At 38.0% G+C, this 21,407-nt stretch overlaps 1 protein-coding gene across 2 annotated transcripts in view; it reads left to right on the top strand.

Moving 5' to 3' along the window:
* Positions 1 to 21,407, top strand: part of FAM102B (family with sequence similarity 102 member B) — a 78,924-nt gene that overhangs the window by 47,871 nt on the left and 9,646 nt on the right. The window contains exons 6-10 of one of the 2 annotated variants that reach the window (XM_036769364.1): positions 17,385 to 17,488; positions 19,223 to 19,321; positions 19,430 to 19,625; positions 19,751 to 19,878; positions 20,643 to 20,712. In XM_036769364.1, coding sequence (XP_036625259.1) covers positions 17,385 to 17,488; positions 19,223 to 19,321; positions 19,430 to 19,625; positions 19,751 to 19,878; positions 20,643 to 20,712 — 597 coding nt within the window. The remainder of the gene's footprint in view (positions 1 to 17,384; positions 17,489 to 19,222; positions 19,322 to 19,429; positions 19,626 to 19,750; positions 19,879 to 20,642; positions 20,713 to 21,407) is intronic. The other variant, XM_036769365.1, reaches the window with a different exon arrangement.

Genomic DNA, 21,407 nt, shown 5'->3' with positions numbered 1-21,407 from the left:
TCCTTTCAGTTCCCTAGCCTTTTCAGTTTCACCCGGATAATATTGTTTGAACCATCCCCTTGTGCGCTCACAGGAATCCTTTGCACTTTCTTCAAGGGTCACACCACCCACGTGAGTCCCATTGTTGTTAATCCTTTCTCCCTCTTCAGATTACCTTGTATCACACTTTTCTGTGTAAATCGTACTCTTCCCTCTCCCTTTCGCCCTTCCCCAGTAGAATTTATGCTTCTTAAATATAGGAATTGTTTTTCCTCTTTGTTTCTGTATTCCCATTGCTTGCACGTGTTAAATCACACCAGGTAAAACTGTCTCAGCAGACGGGCTAAACCAGGTTGAGGGTAACCAACAGGCCTCAAACCTGTCAGTGAGTTTAAGGGGGCTGTCTACTCCAAGCATATGAAGACTTTGCCCAGCAGAATGAGTAATTGAGAACACTTGGTTCCAATGGCCATGAAGGCAACTGAAGCAGGCAGTGTGGAGCCCTTAGAGCTTGGTCAGACAGTGAAGAAGCCAAGGTCATCCACTGCATCCTGGGCCATCACCAGTCATATTGACTTTTGTCTTGCCACTGGAGTTTGACTCTGAAGAGAGAGTGAAGCTGAGGACTTTGTGTAGCTCTTCCTCATTTAAATCCAATTCACATGTAAATCAAGATGTCATCTGTGATGTCATTGGTCCTCTTCAAAAACAAAGGAAGAACTATGACCTTCTTCATAGTGTTATTGTGAAAATCAAATGAAACAGTGCATATCAAGTCATTGTCTAAATGTCAGTTATTATCATCATCCCACCTACCCTGAATACCAGCTCCATACCTTCTTTGATCTTCACCTTGCTCCCAACATGATTTTTTAAAACCCTTCTTAATTGTCCATAGCATTTATCACAGCCCTTGGTGCCTCTTGGGCTTTTGTATTGCGTACATTTGTATAGCACCCAGTAACTTTATTATATAGTCATTTTTACTTAACTGCACTTGTTTTCATCATCTGTGTATACCTTTTTAAAAAACAAATTTGTCAGTGAAATCCTTTTGCAGCCCCCAATTCCTTTTTATTGTCCAGAATCTGGAGGACCAAAGTAATAGTTTCCTTCATTGCAACCACTTTTCAAATAATGAAACTATCATCAAGGCAAGTCAAGAATCAATCAGTCATCTCTTTTGCTTTTTTTAGAGAGAGAAAAGGGGATAGTGAGGGAGCAGGGGAAGGAAGGAGAGAGAGGGAGGAAAAAGGAAAGGGTGGGGGGAGTGGAGAAGAGAGGAGAGCACACTTGGAAGATTGGAAAATATCAGGATAGTTGAAGCCCAGACCACTACTATATAATAATAGTAAGTGATTGTATATATGTATCTATCTATAAATAACATTTTAAATTTTGCAAAACGTTTTTTCTCTATTCTTATTTGATTCACACAACAACCCTGAGATGTAGGTACTACAGGTATTATTGTTCTCGCTTTGTTGTTATTTGTCATTCCTTTTTAAAGGGGACCAGTGACATCACAGGTGATGTCTTGACTCGTGCATGAATTGGATTGAAGTGAGGCAGAGTTGTACAAAGTCATCAGCCTCAGTCTCTCTTACAGAGTCATTAAAGTCCAGTGGCAGGACAAAAGTCAAGACATGCTAGTTCTCTCTGAGCATCCCCTAAAGCCCTCTCACCTTATAGATGAGGAAACTAAGGCTCAGAGAGGCTGAATGACTGGGGAGGATCAAAGACAGCTTCAAACCCAGGGCTTCCTGACTCCACATCCAGTGCTCTGTCCACAGTGCCCCTAAGTTAGGCTTCTTTGTCAGCTTCATAACCCACTGGAGCTCGCTGTTCATTTTTTCATGGTCTGTGGTATATTCTTACCATAGTATCATATCTGTTTCTCTCTCCTTTGATCCTTGCCCACATGTTCTCTACCCTCTTATTTGTGCCTTCCTTATAGGAGCATATCTCTTTTTTTTTTTTTTTTGGAGTGGAGTAGGCAGGGCAATTGGGGTTAATTGACTTGCCCAAGGTCACACAGTTACTAATTGTCTCAAGTGTCTGAGGCCAGATTTGAACTCAGGTCCTCCTGACTCCAGGGTTGATGCTCTACTCACAATGCCACCTAGCTGCCCCTGGAGCATATCTTCTTGATATTTTAATCTGCTCCTTTTGAATATCTTTTTCAAAACCATTTGGAAGTAGCACTTCATTGAGACAAGGGATTTCTGATGTAAGATATCATTATAGGTACTTTTGACAAAACAAATGGCTGTAGTTAAGATTAAAGTACCCTTAATATTCTAGGACCTTTAGAATTCACCATGAACTGCTACATTTATTTATCCCAAAAGTCACGTTATTTAAAAAAAAAAAAAAACTGAAGCTCTGAAACTGCAAGTTCAGTACTTAACGGCACCACTGTATTCTTGACTTTATTTTAGGTAGATGGTTTAATATGTTGAGATCTTAAGGATATAGTGAATTAAAGGAAGTTTTTTTTCTAAAAATTTTATATTAATTTCTGAAGCCTCCATTTAAGTTTTACTCTAATGCTTTATTGTTGTTTGGACCTGACCTTGGGTTTTTAAAGGTTAGAAGAGTATAGTTCAAGCTTTGCTAGGACTTAACAAGATGGAAAGACTTTGAGTAAAGGCCCAGAGATAGTTATCTGAAGACCAGCCTACCTACTGTCAGTGTGAAGAGGTCCATCATCACTTGGCCCTTGGGGCCTACTAGATATTGTAGTCTAAATTGGTAATGTCAGAAGTTTTGAAGTAAAATTTTCTGAAGATTTAAGCACAATGTGTTTTGTTTGAAATTATGTTTTCTTTATGAAAAATATTAACAATCTGCTATAGACCAATCAAAAGTCTCAGATTCTCTTAGCCACTTTAGAGGAATTATGATGCAGCTTTCCATTTGGTAACAACAGCTGTCTGAAGAATTATTTCCAAATGATTTTATGAAATCTGCAGCATGACTTTCTAGCAGCTCTTAAAAGCCATGTAGCATTTGATAGATTCAGCTGGATCAGGCCAAATTTAAGCGCAAGTAGATTCAATAATTGTGCTTTTTTTTTATCTAGCTCTATGAAGTAATGAAAACATATTGAATGTTATTCAACAATTTAAATGTAAATGTTAATTTGTTCTTAGAGATTAATAGCCTATGCAGGTATAGTATCTCTCATGGGTTTGTAGTAGTTTCTTTTTTGCTTTAGTTAAACATTAAATTAATTTAGTGCCTCTTCAAATCAGTAAGAGTAAGCATATATATTTCTTTTATTCAGTGCTAATATTTTCCTAGGCAAGAGGAGTTCAGTCAACAGCTTCTTCAGTTCACCTACTGCTTTTTGGCACTCTGGGGGTTAAACCACAGCAAACCTAACTTTCCCTCACTTTCAGCTTTCTGAAGCGGATGGATGGTTAAGTTTTATATTCACTGTAGGGTTAATAAAAACTTTTGTGCCTAAAGGGTTAGTATTGCAGAAAAGCTGTATCCCATCCAAATTGTTTTTGCAGCTTATCAGTTTCTCTTTCCTACCAGATAGCTTTTTCAGATTCTCTGTAAAATCCATTTCTCAGATTTTCTATATCACACTTTTAAAAGATCTGTTACACACATATATGTTTTCAAAAGGGAAGTTCTTTAATTTAGTTAAACATTTATTAAACACCCACCTACGTGCCGAACATCATCCTAAGTACTTCAGCCTGAGCAGGGAGGAGGAGGCGGCCCTGGGATTCAGAATTTACTAAGACGGTTCTCTGCCACCTCCATTAAGCTTGGAGTTTAAACAGGGATAGGATACATACAAAAGTGTATAATATAAAATAATACCTTAAGAGTGCCTAAGAGGGATAGAAAGTGGTATGTTGGGTGGGTGAGCATTACTAGGAACATCAGGAAATTCTATTCAGTTTACCAAGTTTTTTTCACCACTTACTATTACAGTGCCCCTATATGTACCAGAAGCTAATAAGGCTTCATGTAGGAGGTTGCATTTGAGCTAAGCTTTAAAGAACAGGAGTGTGTATGATGGGGCAATTCCAGTATTGAGAACGATGTGAATAAAGGCATGGAGTCAGGCAAGTGTGAGGCGTGTACTATGAGGGCAAATACTGGTCTGGCTGCAGCTCAGATAAGTATGTGGATTGAGTGTAGTATTAGATAAAGCCAGAACCAGACCATAGAGGGCATTGAAGGCTTTTAAGTTTAACTGGTTTTTCCCTTCCTTTTTTCTCTCTTCTGCAGTAAAATATATGAAGAACACTTCTAAGTGTTGAATTCTATAAGATTTTTGTAGTTAACGATAGCTAGGATTTATACGGTGTGTTAAGGTTTCCAAAGTATTTTACAGGTAATTCCCATTTGATCCTGAAAACAGCCCTGTGAGGGGCAGCTAGGTAGCACAGTAGAGTGCCAAGCCTAGAATCAGGAAAATCTGAGTTCAAATCTGGCCCCAGACACTAGCTTTGTGACCATGGTCAAGGCATTATCCTTTGTTTGCTTCAGTTTACTCATCTGTAAAATAGGGATACTAATAGCACCCACCTCCCAGAGTTGTGAGGAATCAAATGAGATAATAATTGTAAAGCACTTAGGACAATGTCTGGCACATATTGAAAGCAGTATGTTAGCTATGGTGGTGGTGGTGGTGGTGGTGGTGGTGGTGATGATGATGATGATGTAGGTGCAGGTGCTATTATTACCACTTTATAACTGAGGAAAGTGAAACCGAGAGAGATTAAATGACTTGCCCAGGGTCACACAGCTAATAAGTCTCTGAGGGAAGATTTGAACTACCTACTGCATCAGTGTGGAATTATACTCATTTTAAAGTACGCAGCAAAAAACATGGGGCCTTGAGATAAGAAAGGTGATTTTCCCCAAAAAAAGTTGTCTTTGGATTAGGGAAAATTTTATTATGTCTCATTGTGAGGTTATTATTTCATTTTCTACATTTGAATTTCAGGACACTAGGTTGTCTTACCCAAATTGTCCTCCTGCACACAGAAGTAAAACCTGCTATTGTCAAAAGTTATAATGTTATTTGGCCCTTGAGTAGGGGGCAGCATGATGTTTGGAACAAGCTCTGAAACCAGAGTCAGAGGACCTGCATTCTCCTAATTGTCTGTGAGGCTTTGAACAAGTCACCCAACCTCTCAAAACCTATATCAATTGTAAAATGAGAATAGTACTACTAAGCTGACAAGGTTGTTATGAGAATCAAAATAATAGTGTATTGTGAAAGCAACTTAAAAACTCTAAAGTATTACCACCAATGTATGTAAGATATCCTTGTTATGTAGTACCTTTTCCTCCTTTAAAATTCTGTTCCCGTACAAAGACCTCAGCTTCTAAAAAGTTAAGAATCAGAGAAATCTAATTAAGTTTCCTCTTTCAAGCTATGTTTGGTCTAATTGTTTTACCACCACATTGGAATTTTGAGCAAACTAAATTTCTCTCTCAGAATCCAGGTTTTACCTGGTCGATTGAATATGAGCCACCCTCTTATATTTATTAATAATTACTAGATAATTACTAGACTTTTTCAGGGGTTGGGGGGAACCAATTCTTTGCACTTCTCTCTCCTAGTTCCTGCACTACTGTAGTTATGCTTTAACTGTAGTCACCAGATGAGGAGTTGTTTGAGTAGTTGTGAGGAAGCAAGTTATTTCAGGGTTATAGCCATATAAAGAATATCTGATAACCCCACTTGTGAATTGGGGCCAGATGTTCTCATCCCATCTCCCTTTAGTGAAGTAGAAATGTGATATATATCATGTGAAAAAATGTTTTCTTATGTTTCTTTCTCACTTTTGACATAGATAAACTTGAGTATTTTGCACATCAGATATATACTTCAACTCCATTTAAGATAGAAATAAATGTGAGTTAACTGAGCTTTACATTATTTCAGCAATATTCATAAGATTATAGTACAATGGAGTGCAGTAATTAGAATTGAAATATTTAATAAATAAAAGATAAAATACTAGAAAAACAGTCGTGAGTTTTCTAAAACAAAAATTGTTAAGCTACTAAATGTACTGTAAGGAGCCATACATATATAATTCTAATCTTTAAGAGAATGGCAAGAATGAGTCTCATTCATAAGAGAATTGAAAGTGTCTTTGCTGATAGTAATAAACAGAACCATAACTAAAAATTATATTCCTACAGTTAAAGTAATGTCTTTAGTACCAATTACAGATATAATTTGCTTCTTCCCATATAATACACAAATGGTAGCATAATAAAATATGAGAATGGTGATAATTTTATGTAGTATTTGGGATATATAGTCAGTTAATAGTGAAATTCACCAAATGATAGTGCAATTTTTCATCTCATTCTCTTTGTAAATTTGCTGTGGATTTTGGAGAGTTTGAATTTGAATTTTGAATTTGAATTGAATTTGAAGACAAGAATTTGTATGCTGTACTTGGATGGACCCATCTAAGTCCATCCTGGGTGATTTGTCTTCTGTTAAACCTTTCATGGTGATTGACTTGATGTGCTGAAGGTCTTCCTTTGTCTCTTGACATTATATGGATACCAGTTGACATGGACACCCTTCAGTTACCTCTCATTGAATGTCCAGCCAGGCTTTTTTTTTTCCAGTGACACTCTTTATTCTGATCAGCTATTAAGCTTGTCCATTTTCATTAGTATTAAGAACAGAGATTTTAAGATCAAATTTTTTTCATTATAAAGTCTCTTTTATTTTACTTCAGGATCATTCTATAAATGAGTGGCTAAAATTATACCTGATAATTTTATTATTTTTTATTCTATCGAGTGTTATTGGCCAAGTCACTCTCTTTATTCATGTCACCACTAAAAAAAACACTGTATGTTGTGATTTGAATAGTAGGTTGTGTTTTATTCTCACAACAATTCCGTGCTAGCAAGTGCCCCAGTGTTATTTCATTGCCAAAAATGAGGAAGTGGATTTTCTCTTTGTAACCTTTTTGTTTCAGTACTTAGGTTTACATGTGCTAAAAAGTTAAGAACAAAAGAAGGAATGTAATTAAAAATAAGCAACTTAGGAAAGCTATCACAATATATATATGTATATATATATACATACATATATGTACATATATATACATATTATGAAGTAATGAATCAGTCATACAAATTAAGAACTGAATAAAATTTTGTCTTAATAGAATCCTTCATTTCTACATTTTTTCCTACATAGTTTCTTTATGAACTACTATTCTTTTTTATTTGAGTAATTTTACTAGTGATGAGCTCTATGGAGTACAAGAGCCTGAGAAATTTTCTTTAAGGACTTAGAATCAGTCAGGTTTAAAAATGGGATTGGATTCCAGGTTTTCTGAGTCTCCGTGCTGATATTTTCCATAAGATCATGCTGCCTCACTGAATAAATGTTTTTTTTTTCTATTTTGAGGAAATAATGAGTACAGCAGTATTTTTTTGAAAATAATTAAACAGTTTAATGACTACCATTTTATATATCACCCTATGAATGTCTGAAAGGAAATACAATCTGACTTACCATGCATTAGAAAATAAAAACATTTTATTTATGCTCTGCTCAATGCCAAGGAAAACAAAACAAAAAATTATTAATATATCTATCAAAAATACCATGAATCATTATACCTGCATGCTGTGGTTAGTCAAGAATGCAGACTTCTGCAATGGAAAGTAAGTCGTTTGAATAATCTTTGGAAGCACATGACCTTAAGGGCAGTCAGGCAGTTGAACTGTGTTTTGGAAACTCAGGGGTTTACTCTTTGAGTTATAAGATTTATTGGCATGTCGTTTGTACTGATAACAGTGAGCAGTTCCAGAGACTTAGTAAAGTATGAGTCAGAACTTATTCCATGCTCTTTTTTCCCCCCATCTCTAAACACAGGAATTCATTCAAACTGAGTTCCTCTTACCCTGGTATGACACAGATTTCCTTGACTACTACTTACACCTAGTTTCTCATTCTTTCTATGGTAGAGACCATTTCTGTCAGTCTTTTGGGTTGATCACAGCCTAGATTTGAACCCAAAGCTCACCTGTCTCCAAATCCAGCACTCTTTCCAGCAGACCACTAGACAGACCATGGGGGAAGGGGGGGAATGTCTTTCTATTACAGGATCTTTCATTCCTACATAGCATATATGCAGGATCGCAGAATCCTAGCTTTAGAGCTGGAAAGCACCTCAGAGATCATCTAGTCCAATCTATTCCTTTTACAGAAGAAGAAACTAAGACCCACAGAGCAAAGTGACTTGCCTCAAGTTATACAGGTATCAAGTAGCTGAGCTAGGCTTTGAATTCAGGCCTTCTGCCTCTAATCCAGCATGCTTTATCATCCCATACACTGCTGCCAAACCTGCATGGGTGTGTTCTGTTGATTTAGGGTAGAGCCACTAGAATTTTTTTGCCTAGAATGTCTTGGACAGTTCCTCCCAGTAGGCTGGCATGACATAATCCCAGCATTGTCTCTTGAGCCTTCTGAGGCAGGGATGTATAACCTGGATCAGAGAGAAAGAGAGACTATCTGAAACCACCTCTTTTCTTGGTGGGGTAGGGGTGGTTCCTCCAATTTGGTTGGTACATAAGTCTTCCTATATATATGAACCCTTTTATTATGTATGATTGTGTCTTCTTATTGCCAGATCAGTGAAATTTAGTCAGGGTTGAGTGGTTGTGAAATATCCGGGGGGGGGGGGGCGTGGAGCGGCAGGGCATAATAAACCTTATATGAGTATCTGGGGGCATACCATATTCACTGATTATCACAGCCTAGAATATGCATGGTGGAAAATTGAAGTGGCTGGGGGGGAAATAACATTCACTTTATTGGTTTGATTTTTTGGGGTGTGCTGGAGGTTCATATAATCTCAGTAGATTTCAGTTCCCTCATCTGTAAAGTGAAAGAGCTGGACTAAATAATTCTTCAGTACCTTCCCACTCCAAATCTATGATCCTTTGATGCTACTCTGGAGTACTAGGCCTCAAATGCTACTATAAATGTCCACAGTACTTTAACCATGATTATATCATTCTTACCAGCTTACGATAGGATACGCCATTGCCATTTCAACTCTTGTTGACCATGAGTCTGAAGATCATGGCACTGAGACAGTGACCAATCATTATTTAAACTCCCTAAAGGTACTTTCTTTAAGTAGTAGTCCAACAGAAGGTCTTTGGTTACTTGAGCAAATTCATGCAGGATATGGTCAGAGCTGGACAAATTGGGCTAAAACAACAATTGCAATATCTAAACTTAAGAAATTGGCTTTCGTAACTACAGGGAGCTCCCATTGCAACTTCTGGCCATCACATGGCCATTCCAATGTACAACATTCCTTTCCCCTGATCCATTACTTAATAAGTTCCAGGAATCCCATTTCCTCTTGTTCAGAATTACATTTATTTGAATTTATGAACAGTTGGCTCTGGTGCTAGTACTGGAGGATGCCTTTTACCAGGGTGCTGGCCAGGGTCCCGTGAAGTCAAAATATAATCAAAGAAACAATTATCTGTCATCCAGCAAGTTCTGAAAGATTTGAGTTCATGTAATGCTAGAAAACCTCAGGGTTATTATGCATTGCAAATGACATGCCTTTCAATAGCCCTAATTCGAAATTAATTTAGACTACTCATTTTTCCTCACCAAGAATGTCAAAGAGTCTGAAGCATATACACTTTTGGGAAGATACTGCCTATGTATTCTACCACTTTATCTGTTAATGGAACTCAAATACCCCAGATATGTCATGGGCCATTGTTTTGTACCTCCACAATTTTTTCAGCAGTGGGCAAAAGGAATATTAGTTGGCTAAATCCCACTGACTAAACACACAAATTTTCTTGAGAGTGAGAGAGAGGTATTTAATGAAAACTGGAGCACATGCACAGTCAGAAAATTTGTAGCTCAATAACAAATGTACAAGCTCACTAAAATGACTTATGTAAAATGTCAATAGAATCCTTAACAATAGCCCCTAAGGATACAAGACAAATACTCCTGAGAGGAGAATAAAAATTATTTATCAAACATTTATTGGCATAGGCTTAACAAGGCCTCCTCTGTAGCCACTAAGAGAGAGCAGAAGAGCTCTTGTGTGTCCTTTTGCCCAACAGGAAGAGAGAGGAAAGACCAGCACTCTGAAAAAAACAGTCCTTAAGCTGAATCTGCTACTTCAGTCAGAGGGAAAATGATAACAATTCAAAGAGAAAGGGCAAAGGGCACAGATCTCCTCTAGTAATGGCATTGCCATTGTTATCAGGCTCTTAGACCTCTAATTATTTTTCTTTTTCCCCCACAAATGATAGATACATAGCTATAGATACAGTTCTCCGATGTTTCTTAGATAGGGACACTGATAACTAAATTAGTCATAGACTCTCTACAGTCTTTGTGGAGACAACCATTCCCCTCAGTGGCATTATATACACTTTGTAACTTCTGGTACTAATGTGGCAGTGTGGCTGGTGTCTAGTTCTAAAGAAGTAGCCCTTTAACCTTCCCTGTAACTCTTCCAACCAGTTGTACAGTAAGATAAAAATTATCTCTACATCATAAGAATTGTCTAGATTGTGGCAAGCTAGGTACTGATTCCTCAGAACAACTGAAAGTATACATAAGAGATCTGATATCTGTATACATCTGATAGGTATTTCTCATGTTCTCCCAACTCAGGATCATGAGGATTGAATTTACTGAGTTAGCACAGTCATAAGGGCTAACTGTATTGATGGCTGCTACTATCTATAGGTTCAGCCAGGGCTGTAGTCTGGGTCAGATCTATGTATAAAAAGTTGGTGGAGACTCCCATATCCACCAAAGCTTGGACTTGGAGTAAGTGGACTCTTGGTAGTTGCAGGTGGAAGAGCAAGAACAATGTTGTTCTGGATTATCAGAGACCAAAGGAAAATGAAGTTTTACTTCTGATAGTGGGCTTCTTGCTATGGAACACATATGTTTTCCTATCTCTGCATGCCCTTAACCAGCGTCCAGAAGACTACAAAACAAACATACCTCCTCCTTGATGCTCTAGGCCCTATTTTATAGCTAGGGTCAGTTTGGGTTACTCTACCCCCCTAAGCTTCATGGGTCTTTCTGGAATGAGCATTTGGGCCTGAGGGTTGGAGATCAAGGTCTGTGTAACTCACAAGAAGACTATTGTCAATCCACCCACATGCTAAAGTACATTGTTTGATGAGAGCCAGTAGAGTCTTTGCTGGCCCTATCATATCCAATTCATCCTAGACTAGATCTACCAAGTCTTCCTCGGACTGGCCCATTTATGTATGCTGATCTCACTGGAGGTTCTGGGCCAGAATGTAGAAATGCTGGCATGTTCTACAGTGAATCCTTCGCCTGGTAGAACTAGCACATCTATTGATTGGCAGATTAGGGACAAAATAACTTGGGAAGTTCCTTCAACAGCTTTCAAAGTCTTATCAGGGAGTGGCCACCCAGGAAGGGGGGGCCTGATGGTGGCCTGCCATTTTGTTCAAGGATAAGAAAGCTACCTTGGTGTTCTTGGCATGGAATCCCCAAGGGCGCAAGTCAAAGAATAAGTTCATCTGACCAGTGAATTCAGGGAAATCTATGTGCCAACCAGGAATTTCTTGGCAGTATTCACTGAAGTACTTTGTGTCCCCACCCTATTCCCTTCACACCTACTCCCACCTTCTGTCTCCATTCAACCCATCGAGGTGTGCAGCTAGGCTGGACAGGCATTTCCTACACACAGAGTAGCCATCCTGCCCCTAAGGGTTGTGTTAGTATTCTGGACCCAAATCCTGACAGTTACTGCTGGAGGGTACCCATGGCTTCCAGATCTTGATATCTCAAGGGAGAGCAACTTGCGAGATCATACTGTTTCTCCTAGTTTTACTTGTAGGGCTGTGGCTAAATGGGTCTCATGCACTATCTGAAGCCTTCTTCAAATAAGGCAAGTCAGCATTGTAGCTGAGAAATTCTTGCCTCAAGTAAAGGTTAGACTTATCATATGGGCAAACCATAATCAATCATTATAAATCTAGATCACAGACCTGAAAAGTCAGAAGTGATAAGTAGTATCTAAAGTGGGAACCAGGGTTACCTTCCACTGAAAGATGACCCAGACAACATCATTTTGCAATACCATCATTAATACATTATAACCAAATCTAATCAAAAAGTCCTACAAATTTAACTTTATTCAGCAAATTTATAATGTTCCTTTTATACTAGCGTGCCCCTTTTGCCTAATGCCCTTCCATGGGGATTTGCAAAGGAAGTGAAGGGCCCCTTGATCTTTGTAGGGGTCAGACCACATCTAGGTTTGACAACTTAAGAAGGACATTAACACCATAGAATGTGTCCAGAATAATTTTGAAAACCTGGCGTTTATGGCACATCATATGGTTAAAAGAATTGGAGATGTTTTACTAGAAAAGAAGGTGGTTAGAGGAATCTGATTTAGAGTGAGATGGCAAACTGAGTTTATCTACCAGGGCTTCTTAAAAACATTTTCCACTCATGATCCCTTCAGCACTTCTTAAACTGTGGGTTACAGCCCCATACGATCACAACCCACACTTTAAGAAGCACTAGTCCAACTCCCTCATTTTACAGATGAGGAAATCAAGGCCCAGAAAGGTGAAGTGACTTGTCCAGTACCTCAGACAATGAGTAGCAGAGTTGTGATTGTCCACCATCACACTTTCTGCTTTGAGATGTTTTAAACAGTGTCATTGGACCTAATTCTATGCATCTCCAAAGGGGAGAGCTAGAGCCAAGAGATGGGGGTTAAAGGCTGGAAGATGTCAGCCTATTATAAGGATTTCACTATGATTGACCTCCACATACTCCATATGTCATTGGTAAAGTGGATTACTCTGTGAACACTGGACTTTCCCACCCTTTTGCCTTTGTTGGCCTGGAATGCCTTCCTTCCCCCTCCTCACTGGCTGCATTCCTATCCATCCTTTGAAGCCCCACTCAGATGCCACGTCTTTTTTGAAGCTTTTGCTAATTCCTTCACTCATCCCACATAGCATTTTGGTTTGTGACTCTCTAGTGTATTTTTCATATAATATTGTATATTGTAACTTAGTGTTTGTGTTTTATCCCTTGTAAGAATTGTAACTTAGTGTTTGTGTTTTATCCCTTGTAAGACTGCAAACTCCACGACAGCAGACACCATCTCTCATCTGACCTTTGTGTTTCCTCTGGCAGTCATCACAGTGCTGCATACAGTAGGCGTTTATACTTTTGTTGTGTGGTATTAGAGCTACTGAAAACTAGACTGAACTTTTTTATAGATACTGAAGTGTTCAAGTAGTAAGTTGCTGTTTGACTCCTGTTAGGAATGTAGTAGAAGGGATTTCTGCATTGCCTGAAAAGTTTGAATTAAATGACTAGTGAGCTCTCTCCCAATTCTTAGTTTCTACAGTTTTCAAGAAGTAGTAGTTGAAGCCCCCATTTCAATATATCCAAAACTGAAATAATGGTTTTCCCTAAAAAAAAAATCAGTCCCCCATCTCATTTTCCCTGCTGTTTTGCAATATTTACTATAGTCATTTTCATGACCTTTGCAGGTTCATTATTCAGGCAACTTTTTATTTCCTCTCAGATATTTAACCTGCAGTTAAGTCCTGCTACTGGGCATTGGATCTCATCCTCTCCCATCTTCTTCAGCAGATTACAGCTTCAATCATCTTTACCTTATGTCTACAACTTCTCCCTAAGCTTCCTTACTGCCTTCTTCAAACACACCTGAGACTTCCCTTTCCTTAAAAAATCTTCCTTTGACCTCAGTGTCCCATCAAGCTATCATCCTATAATCCCTTTTCCTTTTCTCCACCAGACTCCTAGAATAAGCTCTTTACTCACTGTCTCCACAATATTTGGTATTAACACTAACAACTGATTACCTATTGTCAGTAATTGTTAAAAGTGACTTTGTCTTTATTTCCTCATATAAATCATAATCCCCTTAGGAATAGGAACCACGTTCTATTCTTCTTTCATATCCCCCATTAGTCCCAGGAGCACAATGTTTGACAAATGTTGGTATTTGTCTACATACTTTCTAATCACAACATTAATCCAGGTCAGTTTTGAAAGTGACTGTCATTTTATCAAGTAATCAGCAGCCATTTGTTGAACACCTGCTATGTGCCAACCCACTGTGGTAGATTTTTTAAAAAGACACTTAAGGTACATTAAGGTCACAGTATAATTGGTCAGATAAGGACATGGGTACAAATGAAAATACACTCCACAGCACAAGGCGGTATATAAATTCCAAATGAGTGGTACAAGTAGTAAGTGCTCTAGTTCAGAGGAGGAGACAACTTCCAGATGACATATTGAGAAAAGGCTTTATGGAGAAATTTGGACTTAAGCTGGATTTCGAAAGATGGACATGATTTCAATAGAAAGGAGAGGGTGAGCCTGTTGAGGGGGAAACTCCATGCATAGAGGCAGGAAAAACAGGTACGATTGAAGGACAAGGAATAAGCCAGCATAGCTGGAATGGAGGTTGTTTGTAAGGAAGTAGCAAGAGATTACTTTGGCAAGGTAAGTTGGGTCCAGGTTGTGGATGAATATCAATGTAAGCCTAAGAAATTTAGACTTTTTTTTTTTTGGCAAACAATGGGGGAACCATAAGTTTTAGATCAGAGGAATAGCATAATGAAAGTGTTATATATTACAGTTGGAAGTGTACAGTGGAGGTGATGAAAGAAATGGGCACTAGAGATATCTTGAAATTCATCTCCAAAGACATTAATATTTGAAAGAATAGGTGAGATTTCTGACAGAGCACTGAGGGATATTTTTATATTCACACACCTAGCACCTTAGGAAGTTCTTTACATTAATAACTCATTTGATCTGCATAGCAACCATGGAAGGTAAAATAATACCCATTTTATATATGAAGGTGCTAATGTTTGAACTAAGAGCACCAGGCTAGTGATTATCTTAGAAAATAAAGAAGGAAAAGGTTTTAGCAAGGAGAGGTTAATCAATGGTATCTGCTATAGAGAGGTCAAGAATAATAAAAATTGAGGCAAGATGATTAAATTTGCTGACTAGGAGGCTGATGGCCTTAAGGAATGCAGTTTCAGTTCTGTAGATTGCCGGGAGTTAAGGAGAGAATTGTCCATTTTGGAACTAGAGTTAATTGAAATAGACCACTTGTTCAGGAAGGTTAGTGATAAGAGGGAAAAGAAATAGAACAGTAGTTATAGGGGATGTTTCCATTGAATGTTTATTGGAGAGTGAGAATCAGTGAATGAATGAAAAAGCATTTTATTAAAGTGTTTAATATGTACCAAGCACTGTGTTAAGTGGGCCACTAGGTGGTGCAGTGGATAGAATACTGGGCCTATATTCAGGAAGACCTGAGTTCAAATTTGACCTTAGCTGTGTGGCCCTAAGCAAGTCACTTAACCCTGTTTGCCTCAGTTTCCTCATTTATAAAATGAGCTAGAGAAGGAAATGGAAAACCACTCCAGTATCTTTGCCAAGAAAACCCTAAATGGGGTCACCTGAAGCAACTGAACAATAACACCATGCTAAGCCCGTTGTATACAAATATAAAAGTAAAGAAAATTCTTGCTCTAAAGCAGTTTACATTCTAATAGTAGGGAGACTACACACATAGAGGAGCATTGACCTGGAAGGTTTATTTTGGTTTGGAAAGTTCAGAATGGTGAATGGAAAAGGGGTGGGGCTGTGGAAAAACATATCCTTTACAGGAGCAAAGATAGAACTGATTTTCTTATGGTTACAGAAGAGTCAAGCAGAAAGGATGGTGAAGAGAAGACAAATGAGTTAGGAAGATATTGAAGATGTTGTGAGGAGGAAGGAATTTTTTATAGAGTAAAGTCAAAAGAGTCTGGAAGAGACAGGATTAAAGGCATTGCCAAATTAATATGTTAACCTTGAAAAAGGAGTCATGTCACTTCCTCTAAGACAAGAGGAGAAAGAAGCTGTTCTTGAAGCCAAGTATATTTAAGAATAAAATGAGAATATGAGAGAATTCATGTCTGACTTAGATCTTCTCAGTAAAACAGGAGGCCAAAATATTTGCCAGTGAAAGTGAGGACTGACAGAGGAAGGTGTACAAGAGACTTGAGAAGCACGCTGCAAAAGCAGCAAATGCTAAGGCATCTCATTTTCTACAGATAAAATAACAGAATAAGGCTATCCTTTGATTTTAAAAAATCACTAGGGCCCTGCATTCGCAAAAAAATGATAAGGAGGACCTGAGGCCATCTAATCCAACCTATATCTAAACAAGAATCCCCTCTAAAGGGATTCAACAAGCACTGATCCAATCAATCAGCAAGCATTTATTAAGCTCTTAATTTGTACCAAGCATTGTACTAAGCATCAGGGAAACAAAAAGCAAAAACAGCCCTTTACGTTCTTTCATTCCTGTGGGAGCCAAATAGAAAATACATAGAATGGATTCAAAGTAATCCTAGAAAAGAAGGCACTAGGAGCTAGGGAGACTGAGAATGGCCTCCTGCCAAAGTGGATATTTGAACCAAGTCTTGAAGGGAGCCTGAGATTTTAAGAGGCAAAGGTGAGGAGAGAAAACATTCCGGGCATGGAAGACAGTAGAAAGGCAAGGACACATGAGGTAGCATCCTAAGGGAAGAAGAGCAAGTAGACCACTATGTTTGGACCCTAGATTACATGGGAGGAAGCAATATGTAAGAAAACTAGAAGGCTAGGAAGAGACAAGGTTTTGAAGAGCTTTACATGCCAAAGGGAAGAGTTTATATTTTATTTTTAGGGTTATAGAGAACCATTGGAATTTATTAAATAGGGGAGTGACATGGTAAGACCTGAAAACCACTTTGCCAGCAGTTTAGAAGATGTATTGAAGTGCATAAACACTTAAGAAAGGGAGATCAATTAAGAGACTGTTGTAATAGTCCAGTAGTAGTTGTGTAAATAAAGAGGAGGGAATGTTTGGAGAGATGCTGTAGAACTAAAAATAAGAATCTGGCAATTAATCAGATATATGGGATGAATAAGAGTGAGAAGTTGATGATGGCACCAATGTTACAAAGCTGGATGATGGTAAAGCTGGTGGTGCCTTCATCAATATTAGGGAAGTTCAGAAGAGCAGTAGATTTAATGAGTTCTGTTTTAGACATGTTGAGTTTGAGATGCCCGTGAGATTTTGTGGTATCTCAAGCAAGGGGAAAAGAAACTAAGTCAAATATTACCTAAAATTCTTATTATAGTATTGGGGGAATATTAAACAGACAATAATAAATGTCATGGGAAAGCTGGGATTAGTCAATTTTTCTAATTAGGCTAGAGAAAACATTTAGAAAAGACAATCTAAAATAATATTCCAGCCTCACACATAAATAGTAAACCTACAAATGTTTACTTACAGGCCTCCATCCACATCAATGTATATACCAATTGCCGGTGAATCTGAATCTCTACATGAGGATCGGAAGGGTGGAGAGACTCTCAAAATCCACCTTGGGTTGTCAGGTATGGCTTTGAGATTCTTCCTATAATTTTTTTTGTATTATTTCTCTATTTTACACTGCTATCACTTCCAGATAACTCTTCTTGACCCCATTTGTAATCCTCTCTTCTAACACATATAGTCAAGCAGAACAAATCAAACGCAAACTTTGGGCATGTCTGAAAATATACAACTAATTCCGTACCACTGGTCTATCCCCTCTCTCCTGAGACACAGAAGGCATGTTTAACCTTAGGCTTCTCAAGTCAAAACTGATTGCAGTTCTGAAGTCATTTAGTGTTGTTTTCTTTTACATAACTGTGGTCATTGTTTAAATTATTCTGTTTTAGCTCACTTCATTCTGCATCAGTTCCGATGAGTCATCTTAAGTTTCAATCATTTAGATTTAGCATTTCTTTTGCAAAAGTGTAATAATATTCTTTTATATTAATAGATCATAGTTTGTTCAGCTATTCCCCAATCCATGATTACCTACTTTGTTTATTTACAGTTCTTTCCTATTATAAAAAGTGCTATTACACAATAATTTTGTCTATATGAGACTCTTCCATGTGTTTTTGGCCTTTTTGGAGCATAGGCCTAATAGTGCTATCGCTGAATCAAGAGTATGTGTGATTTCTTTCTTTAAGACTTTTGAAAAACAGAGTTATTTCAGATTATAAGAAACAGCATTAAATGGATGTTATCCTTTAAATGGGTTAATAAAGCACAATAGAATTCTTATTATACAAACCTCTGTAAAGCACAATTACATTTTTTTTCCCGAATTTATTAGGCAAAGCCAAGATGGTGAAATAGCAGGAAGACGTACAGTTGAGCTCTCTCATAACTCCTCCAAACAGATCTAGAAAAGGTACCAGACTGAGTCCTGATTGGGGAATCCAAGGAAAACAGCACAGTGAATCATTTTTTCTAGCCCAGGTCTGCATAGGGAGAAAGACAGAGAGGTCTGTGGACACTGTGCACAGGGTCTAGCTAGGAGGATGCTATGCAGACCAGTCTACCATAGGAAGAGGCTGTGCACTGGGGCAAGAAGAGGTCTCATATCCAGCACAGAGGTACCTAACCTTCTACAGGGTCCAGGAATAGCTACCTATTGGCAATTCTGTTGCTCGCTATCCAGTTCTGGGTCACTTCCAGGGTATATAGAAGAGGAGACTTGTACCAAAGGGTCATGGTCAGGGTCTTGGGCAGTAGGTTGTGTACTAAAGAAGCAGCAAGTTCTCCAGAGTGGAGCAGAATTCTCAATTCTAGCTTCCAACCTCCTCTAAAACCTGCAGCTGAATAACCAAGGCAGTCACAGACCAAAGAGGAACCAATTACTCTAAACCAGTAGAGCTTTCTAAGTGGCTAACGGTCCCACCGCAGTAACATTTACTAAGCCACCTACTATGTGCCAGGCACTGTGCTAAGTGCTAGGTAGTTTACTACAACTCCAATCAGGAGCAAGCTCCCAAGTATGTTTTTCAAACCAAAACCCTGGTCAGAGACTTACAGAGCTCAGACCACAGGGGCAGCAATCAAACTTTGCCTTCGATCAGGCCACTTTGAGAGCACTGAAAGCTCACAGGTCTGAAGTGTTAGCTGTCCCTGAGATCCTGGAGTAACCACTCCATACCTCCAAGAAAGCGGCAGCAGGAATCCAGAGAACACAAGTTAGTCCAGACATTCCTTCCAGAAGTGAACATAGGCTAGTCCTCCATCAGCGATATTAATAATATCATAATATATTACAGATCTGTCAGCAAAGAGTGCCTCAGTTCCAGATGAACTCGGTGCCTGTGGACATTCCAGAACATCAAGCTATGCAAGCCAGCAATCAAAAGTGTCAGGTAGAAGTTAATTATGAAGTTAAATTCTTTAAGTATTCATACTGCAAAATTATTTAAACCTAGACTGTTATTGACAACAGCATTGTAACCAGCTTAATTTTCAACTGATAGGTTATAGTACATGTCACTCCAGGTCATCTAGTTTTTCTGACCTCTGCCACAAGAGAAATGCTTCAGTGGGAAGCACATCAACGGGTATCGAAAGCATCCTAGAGCCGTGTGATGACACTGAACAGAAAGTAGTTGATCTTCATCTTGATACGCCCATTAAACCAGATAGTGATGAATCATCAGAAAAACTCAACAGGTATGTTTTGGGGTCTCTGGTTAGAATACTACATTTTGATGTCATGGAAAATAAAAAGGGAAATTTTTAATATTTTAAAAATTTAAAAATATAAATTTTAATAAAATAATACTTAATTTTCAAAGGCACCCTGTGAAGCAAGATTCTGTGGAATCTCAACTAAAACGCGTTGATGCTACCAGAGTGGATGCAGATGATGTTGTTGAAAAAATTTTGCAAAGTCAAGACTTCAGCCTAGACTCCAGTGCAGAAGGTATGCATAGAATTATACAACTAATAAATTTTGGAAATCAGGAGTTAGCAGAGGAGATTCAATGATATATATGGATTGTGCCATTTAATTAAAGAGAAATAAATAGATATGTTTTAATCCTGACCAGTTTTCTTGCTTACTTTTTTCTGAATGTGTATTTTGAACTTGACAAGGAGTGGACTTTTGTTAAAAAGCAAAGATATTTGTAACAGGTTTGTTGTGGTTTGTTTTTTTATTTTTTTAAAGCAAAAGACAAGTAACCTCTGTCCTGGTCTGGATTTATAAATATACATCAGTTTCCTCTTTATGAATTGTTTTGAATATCTGTGACAGCTTTACATCAGAATAGTAAGGCACTATGGTAACTGGAAGTCCCAGGGATATGATATTTAAACAGAAACCAACAATAGAATTTTTCTTTCCCAGAATTCTCTCCGTAGCTGAGGGTGTATATATCACTATTAAAAGTTTTATTGCGCTTGAGAAAACAAATATCATTTGAAATTGACTGAGTTTTCATTATTTAAGTGGTTGTAGAGACAAAGAAATAAACTTATTAATGGAGATTCATAGAAACTGATCTCTCTAGCACTGTTAACAAAGGATTTTAGGTAACTTGAGAGAGTTGATAGAACATTTAACTTTAAAATATAACTTGAAATTTTAAAATAAATTTCTAAAATTGGAGAAACTAACATTTAGAATGAAATTTTTTCATGACTTGCATTACTTGAAAATAACACAGTTTTTACTTTAATTTTTAGAAGAAGGACTGAGGCTATTTGTGGGTCCTGGGGGGAGTACATCTTTTGGCAGTCATCACCTTCCAAATAGGTATGTATTCTAAACAGATTCTTAAAGAAATCGAGATTAAATTGAACATTGTGTAATTTTAGAAAAGGCATTAAGCTTGAAAGCAAAAGAGCCAAGGTTCTGTTCTTAGCACTGTCAGTGACTGGCTGTGGAACTTGGGAAAAGTCACTTACCTTCCTTAAATTTCAGTTACTTCATCTGAAAATGAGAGATACTTATATTTATTACATGCCTTACAGGACTGTTTTAAGGATAAAATAAGTATTTTAAATACTTTGAAATACTTATGGGCTGAAACTCTTCATAACTACAGCAAAAAAGGTTGCAAATTTTCAAGTGAACCCATAATAGGAATGATCTTAGAGCTAGAAGGAGCCCCAGAAATCAGTTGGCCCAACCTCCATGGGACGCGAATTCATTCTACCACATCCCTATCATTCACCCCACCTTAGAAGAACTCTAGTGACAGAACTCCTCCTTTCCCAAAGTAGTCCATCATACTTCTTGACAGCTCTAATTCATCCTAATATTAAGCCAGATTTTGCCTTACTGTAATTTCTAACCATTCATCCTAGTTTTGCCTTCTAAGGACTAATCTTCCAACATTTGAAGACTGCTATCATATTCCCCTGAAATCCTCTCTTTTCTAGGCTAAATATCCTCAGTCCCTTTGGCCAGTCTTCATAGTTTTAAGTTGTCTTACCACCCTGAGCAAC

Source organism: Trichosurus vulpecula, chromosome 7 (assembly GCF_011100635.1).
Source record: "Trichosurus vulpecula isolate mTriVul1 chromosome 7, mTriVul1.pri, whole genome shotgun sequence".
Lineage (NCBI taxonomy): Eukaryota > Metazoa > Chordata > Mammalia > Diprotodontia > Phalangeridae > Trichosurus > Trichosurus vulpecula.
The sequence above is the reverse complement of the archived record's forward strand: the minus strand, read 5'-3'. Positions and strand labels throughout refer to the sequence as shown.